Source organism: Xenopus tropicalis, chromosome 8, assembly GCF_000004195.4.
Source record: "Xenopus tropicalis strain Nigerian chromosome 8, UCB_Xtro_10.0, whole genome shotgun sequence".
NCBI classification, from domain to species: Eukaryota; Metazoa; Chordata; class Amphibia; order Anura; family Pipidae; genus Xenopus; species Xenopus tropicalis.
Window position 1 is genome coordinate 82,333,317 of NC_030684.2, and position 7,797 is coordinate 82,341,113.

Here is a 7,797-nt window from a genome sequence, read left to right on the forward strand (position 1 = left end):
CTGTTAATGCAAATAAGTTGTCCTGTGCCCTTAGCATAAAAACACCCCCAAAGCAAAATGTTTCCACCTCCATGCTTGATGGTGGGGACGGTGTTTTGGGGGTCATAGGCAGCATTTTTCTTCCTCCAAACACAGCGAGTTGAGTTAATGCCAAAGAGCTCTATTTTGGTCTCATCAGACCACAGCACCTTCTCCCAGCCACTCACAGAATCATTCAGGTGTTCATTGGCAAACTTCAGACGGGCCTGCACATGTGCCTTCTTGAGCAGGGGGACCTTGCGAGCCCTGCAGGATTTTAATCCATTGCGGTGTAATGTGTTTCCAATGGTTTTCTTGGTGACTGTGGTCCCTGCTAATTTGAGGTCATTAACTAACTCCTCCTGTGTAGTTCTAGGATGCTTTTTCACCTTTCTCAGAATCATTGACACCCCACGAGGTGAGATCTTGCGTGGAGCCCCAGAGCGAGGTCGATTGATGGTCATTTTGTGCTCCTTCCATTTTCGAACAATCGCACCAACAGTTGTCACCTTCTCTCCCAGCTTCTTGCTAATGGTTTTGTAGCCCATTCCAGCCTTGTGCAGGTCTACAATTTTGTCTCTGACATCCTTGGACAGCTCTTTGGTCTTTCCCATGTTGGAGAGTTTGGAGTCTGCTTGATTGATTGATTCTGTGGACAGGTGTCTTTTATACAGGTGACTAGTTAAGACAGGTGTCCTTAATGAGGTTGACTAATTGAGTAGAAGTGTCTAACCACTCTGTGGGAGCCAGAACTCTTAATGGTTGGTAGGGGTTCAAAAACTTATTTCACTCAATGAAATGCAAATCAGTTGCTATCTTTTATTTAAAGTTATTTTTTGGATTTTCCTTTTGATGTGCTATCTGCCACTGTTAAAATAAACCTACCATTGAAATTATACTGTTCTGAGACTTTTCATTTCTTTGTCATTGGACAAACTTACAAAATCAGTGAGGGGTCAAATAATTATTTCCTCCACTGTATGTGTGCCATGTGTGTCTTTTACTGCTAATGCTATTGTGTTTACCTTGACTGAACCCAGTGCCAGATTCTGGGGCTGCTGACACCTGAGGCAGCAGGCCCCAATGCCGCCCCCTCTCCCCACTTCTAATGTTAAAGGAAGCTGTAATGTGTGTTGTAATGATGTATTGTGAGGGAACTGGTCCAATTTACTAGGTATGGAGTGGGTTATCAAGGGAATTTTCTTATTAATGGTTGATAAAAAATCTGTGTGGCATACACGAGAGCAGTGGCATAATGACAGGCCCCCTCCCAAAACAAAAAAAATCTTTGGAGGGGCCCAGAACATACCAAAGCCAACCCACTTACTGTTCATCTGCAGTGGGTGCACAAATTTTCAGTGGAAGCAGGCCCTGCAGTCAGGGCCCACCCAGTCCTGAACCCTAGCTGGCCTAGCTAGGTTGCATCAAGGCTCTCTCCTCCATAAATGTACCAGAAGGCAGACTCGACAACCTCATTGCTCTGCAGAGCCCAATAGGGTGTGGGCCAAGGGTTCCCACATTTAATGGAAAAAGTATATTATTAGCATCAAGCCAAATGTATTAATACACACGAGGTGTCAACCTGAGGTGGGCATAGGTGCGCCCACAGCTATCAACCAACCCCATGTTATGAGGGAGATAATGATTGACAGCTCTGCCACAGCGGCACCCTCCCATAACCCGCCAATACTTATACAATACAGGAAGGAAATGTAGAGCCAGGGCATGGTGTTTTTATTTCTTTTTTTTTTTCATAAAAATACATGGAATAACAGGGGCTTTGCTAAGCCATTATAATATCATCTTAAACTAGGGACAGTAATGACCCTGGTAATTTACAGTGTTTCTTCACAAAATCTTTCAAAATTAAAAAAGGTAACATATTTTAATATGTGAATAATTGTAAATAATGCACGTCTTAGCAATTATTATACAGTATACACGGAATATATCTATTTCGTACGTCCTAAGTATTCAGACACGATTTACGTAGCCCTGTGACCTGAATCAACCAATCAGCTATTTCCACGAACTACTCCGTACAAGCTGGGAAGTATATACCATTCATGCCAGGCTGTAAGATGTCTGAAGTAGCAACGTAAGGTGTTTGAGAATGTAGAATTACTTGTCCTGGCTCCTCCCTTTCCGACTAGCTAGTTCCGGTCTTCTGCCTCCATGGCCCGGTTGCTCCCAGTCCTTTTCGCGCTGCTCTTTTGCGGCTACGTGCAGCCTATTTCTTTTTCGCTGCCGCCTAACAGCCGCAAGTGTTTGCGAGAAGAGATTCACAAGAACGTGCTCGTAACCGGAGAGTACGAGCTGTCTGAGGCCCACAACCAGGGCCAAGTGCGACTAAAGGTGAGGCAGTTGAGGAAACAGATGGGGTGGGGACGCAATAATAAAAGCAACCATAGTGCTGTGTCCGCAGCATCATTTTCAAATTAGGTGAGTGCGGCTGCTGATGCGCTGTAAGAGCACGGAAGGTTTCCTAGCATATGGCACGGTGTGGGGACTTGGAGAATCGTGTGAGCCTTTGCCCGAGGGGAGACTGTGTCCCCTCCAGGCGGGGGTACTTTGTGAGTGGGACGCACGGAAAATGAAGATTTCTTTGTCAGGAACACTGTAAGGGGGTTGTTTAATGTCATTTCTGCGTGTGGGTGGCGTGACGTCGGCACTGAACAGATTGTGGTTATACTGTACAAAGGCAGAAATTGTTCTCCGAATTGGGGTCGAGGCATCCCAAGGGTTGGTAGTGCTTCTCGGAATGAGGGTCCGATCACGCGAGATCAGCACATAGAACAAATACTTGTTATCTCCAACCCCCACTTACCGTGTCGTGGGAATAGGCAGATGTTGGGTCCAGCTATTGAGGGCGGGTCTGATGGGAAACCTGTTATTATAGCCTGACTGCCTGGTCTCCTTTCTAATGAAGGGCTTTACTTCTGCCCGTTTAAGGCTTTATTCCCTCCTGGAACTGCAATCCCAGTTTGCATGGAAAGTCCTGCCACAGTGGGATCTTCCCTCTGCTACCCATCTTGTCATTGGCAGTACTTACTGACTAAAGGCTGATATATTTCATATATGTTTGTCTCTCTAGACAATCTTTTGACCAATCTGTTTTTCTTGTTGACTCTGATGGTCTTAACAATCTCTGTTGTTCTGGTATTTTCATGTAGTTTGAAGTATGTGTTGTTAGCTCTGTAGCTGTCAGTGTTTTATTTTTATGTCTGGAGCATATTGGCTGGTAGTGTATAACTAAGCAGGGTTTATAAGAAGTCATTTAAGTTTTCTCAATGCAAATTTGTACAGGAACATTACTAGTTTTGTAAAAAAAAAAAAAAAAAATGCTTCTTTTGACAGTTAGCCATCTTAGGGTGCCATCTCTGCTCTCTTTTTGAGCACTGCTAGACGACAGAGTATTACATTTAGGTGATCTTTCTTTTTTTTCACATGACTTAGGGTCAACAATAAAGGTTTTCAATAATGTTTTTAAGAAGGAATACTTGGCTGATAACAGAAGTTGTTTTGGTGATGAAAATGCCCTGTTACATAGCACAGAGGCCTTTTTGATGACCATGATAACCTTCTTTTGGAGAACCTGTGGCAGCCAAAACACCAACCTGCATTTGGAGTCATTTCTTATTATGTGGTAGTGCTTTGGAAAGCTGACGACTGCATTCATGAAAATCCTGTTTAAATGATTGAAGGGTCATATGATTGCTGGGGACCTCTATGAGCATACCACAATAATCTACAAATTTTTACTCAGTTTATTGGTGATCAAGTACTAAGCAAAATTAATTCAATTCCATATTTTTAGATTACAGACTCTGCTGGGCACATTCTCTACTCCAAGGAAGATGCTTCCAAGGGGAAATTTGCTTTCACCACTGAGGAATATGATATGTTTGAGGTCTGCTTCGATAGTAAGCTACCAGCAGGTAAGGAGAATCTTAGAATTTATTTGCAACAGCTAGGATAACTTACAGTTTCAGTACACAGGATAATATTCTTTCTGTTCTTTAGCCATTCAGCTGAATTATGAGATCGTTTTATTTGGCCACACATAAATAATGTAGTTCAGCCCCAAGACAAATGACAAGATCTCTGCTGAAAGTAAGATGTGGAAGGCCTGTGTCCACTTGTTATAACAAGTTTAAAAGATTAAATTGGTAGATGAAATGCCCTCATTACTCCAGGAAGTATAGTGGCACTAACAGATTTTTTATTTGTGCATAACCACTAAATTCCAATTCTGATATTTTATACAGATTGATTTTGTGAGCATAATTAGGGCTATTTTGTATCTGCTCACTTTTAAGCACTTTTGTAATTTTGTAGCCAGCATGAATGGATGTAATTTTAAGGTGATTTTTTTTTATCCCAGGTGCTGGCAGAGTGCCTGATCAGATGGTCAATCTCATAATGAAGCACGGAGTAGAAGCAAAAAATTATGAAGAGGTGGGTAAAAAAAAGTGGAAAATACCATTTGCCATTATGCTCTAGAAACGTCTAGTTAGGGAATGGAAGTTTTATGCTGATATTTTAAGATAAGCGGAGTGCATATTTGCAGTTGCTAGGAATGAATCTTTGTGCCAGAGTTACATTTAAAAATAAAGGCTATGTGAATTCATGAAGTATATTTATTCTAAAAAGCAAAATAAGCTACTTTTCAATACATTTATTTCTACAGATTTTATAATCCAGTGGCTCCTCTTCTGTACCACAAAGCCACTACATTGGCAGTCCTGTCTGAGTGGATTAGCTGTATTTGGTAGTCAGTAGTGCTACTGGCCCTCTGACAAGACAATGTATGAGAAAAGGAGCTATTTGATTATAGTATAGGTTGAAAAAATTTGTATATTGTAAAGTGGTTTCTTTGGCTATCTGATAGCAAACTAAGCTCACTTTTTTGTGATTTTTGCACCTCCTTTAAAGGTGAACTAAACCCTAAAAATGAATGGCTAAAATGCTATATTTTATATATTGTACTTATTGCACAAGCCTAAAGTTTCAGCATCTGAAGGCTTAGCAATGTGCCAGGCCTTCAAACTTTGTCACAGGAGCTCCCCTTTTTGGAAAGTGAGGTTTGTCATATAAGCTGATGGTACAGGGCTGATTATTAAATGCTAATTGCATTGGTTTCTGAGCTGCCATGTAGTAATTATTTGTATTACTTACTAGTAATACATACATATTCTGTACATACACAGTATATTGTGAGTGGGTCCCTAAACTCAGTAACTGACAGCAGTACAGAGCTTGTGCAGTGAATCGCAGAAAAGAAGATGGCGAGCTACTGGGACATCTTTGGAGGCACAGATCTTCCCTGCTAAAGGGCTGTGGTTGCCTGGGGCTGGTATAGAAGCCCAGCTTTAGTTCTCCTTTAATAGAAGGCATCTGGGGTATCTGCCAGTACTGACAATTGTGATCTCTGCCCTCAGATTGCAAAGGTAGAGAAACTTAAACCACTTGAAGTTGAACTTCGGCGTCTTGAGGATTTGTCAGAGTCTATCGTCAATGATTTTGCCTATATGAAAAAGAGAGAGGAAGAAATGAGGGACACAAATGGTGAGGCACTTTACTTGTATTTTAAGAGCACCAAGTATGACTCCTAGACATTTTTTTACTTCACCTCCTATAAAAGATATATATATATATTTATTTATATATATATAATATATATATATTTTTTTTTTTTGCTATATGGAATAGTTTGGAATAGCTTTTCTCCTTCTGTCTTTTACAGAATCCACCAATGTACGTGTCCTTTACTTCAGCATATTCTCCATGTGTTGCCTAATGGGACTGGCCACCTGGCAAGTTTTCTATCTCCGTCGCTTCTTTAAGGCCAAAAAACTAATTGAATGAAGACACCGTTTTTACAGATACACAGCTGGCCCCTCCATCCATCAGGTGTTGCATCTGGGGGAAATCTTTGCAGAGCTGCTTCCTACTTCTCAGTCTGGGTAATCAGTCTGTCTGATTATGAAAAGCACCCAGCCTCAATAAGCTACCACAGATCTCCAACATTAAGGCTTGTCAAGGTGCTCTGTGATTTCACCAAAAACATGGTGAAATGTAAGACAAGCACACTACTTATTAGCATTTTATTTTTTCTCTTCTATTTCTAATACTCTGAACCTTGCTGCATATTTCGGATTTTTTGTTTTTTCAGTAAATGTGGAAATATTTTTTTTTCTGTTCTCAAAATAGAAGCTTTTCAGAAACCCAGTACTTGATAAAACATGTAATATGATGAAAACATGAACAAAATAAATTTATGGTAGCTTGGTAAAAATGAGGCGTGCCATCAAATGTAGGACCAGTAGGTGGAACCCATGAACAAAGGACTTTAATAAGGTTTTTTTGTATTGTGTTCAGTACATGATGATAGCGTGAGTCACATGATGGTATGAGAGGGTATGCATGAAGTGGTAAGAGTGTCCAAACTATGGGGGAAATTTATCAATTTGTTTTAACTGAAAATGTGTGCTTCAAAATAAAGAGTTACTGTTGCATAGTTTAGCAGCAAATTTGTTACAGGCTGTGGATTAAGTAATTTTTTGACAGTTACATCAAATGTATTTTTAATTTATCTGGCTATAAAGCTAAAAGGGAGCATTTACATATTTTTTAATTAAAATAATTTAGAAATGTTGCATAACTGCACGTTTACTTTAAATGAAATCTGTTACTAATAAAACTCTTAACGTTTAAAATTAAATTGATAAATGTCCCATCATTGTTAGGTCTATTAGACCTGTATATGTGAGAATCATTTACTTTGTGTTCAGTATGAAAACTTTGTGTATTATGAACTCATTGTATAGTTTGGATGAAAAAGATGGGTAATAGTGTATTTTAGGGTTTACTTTTAAAGGAACAGTAAACATTTGTTTGAATTTGTGAAAACACTTCCTTTAAAAAATGTTTTAATTTATTTCCTGTTAGTTATATAGTTGCAATACATTTCTGCAGCACTTTACAGATATTAATTATCATTCACATTAGTCCCTGCCCCAGAGGAGCTTACAATCTAAGGTCCCTATCACATTCACACAGACTATGGTCGAATTAGTCAGAAGCCAGTTAACCTGGCTGTATGTTTTTGGAGTGTTGGAGGAAACTGGAGTACACACGGGGGACCCATGCAGACTTGGGGAGAGCATACAAACTCCTAGCAGATTGTGCCCTGGCTGGGATTGAACTCAACGCTCCAAGGCAGTGCTACTCACTGAGCCACCGTTCTGCCCCTACATTTAGGTATGTTCTCTCCACAGTATAATGATACACTGCATGGTGTATTTCTATTTTTGACCCTTTTTTCTGTGTGGTTCCATGTTCTACCTGTGCAGTGTGTATTAATACCCCAAACTCCAAATATTTTTGGATTTGGGTGAATAACATTGTGTTTTGAGACAGATTTGGCCAAATCCTTATTTGTGTATGCATCAATCCTGAAGGTATAACAAAAAATCTTGCACAGTGCATAAAAGAGACAATTGTTGCAATCCTTTGTCACATAGTCTAATTCACATAATATTATGGGTTCAGATTCAGTTCAGCCAGATCTCAGGCTGAATCTGGGATACAGTTCATAGTCACCATGCAAACTGGCTGATAATGTTCTGCAGAAATTGGTACATATGGCTGGATTTATTCAGTAGGAGTTGAGTATGTTGCTGGGACTTAGCACCCCCTCTGCTGGTCAAAGAAAATGACTGCAAACTTTCAGATTGTGAATTATTTTTCCTGTTCAGGAACAAGTTACAGGATACT

General features: G+C 40.0%; 1 protein-coding gene across 1 annotated transcript; it reads left to right on the top strand.

Annotated features, from left to right (window-relative positions):
• The first annotated feature begins 2,171 nt into the window (after nt 1–2,171).
• On the top strand, nt 2,172–6,742 carry tmed10 (transmembrane emp24-like trafficking protein 10 (yeast)). The gene is given in 5 exon segments (NM_001016258.2): nt 2,172–2,373; nt 3,836–3,956; nt 4,403–4,476; nt 5,460–5,586; nt 5,765–6,742. Coding segments are annotated over 5 exon segments (624 nt in total). The 5' UTR covers nt 2,172–2,193; the 3' UTR covers nt 5,887–6,742.
• Nucleotides 6,743–7,797: the final 1,055 nt, after the last annotated feature.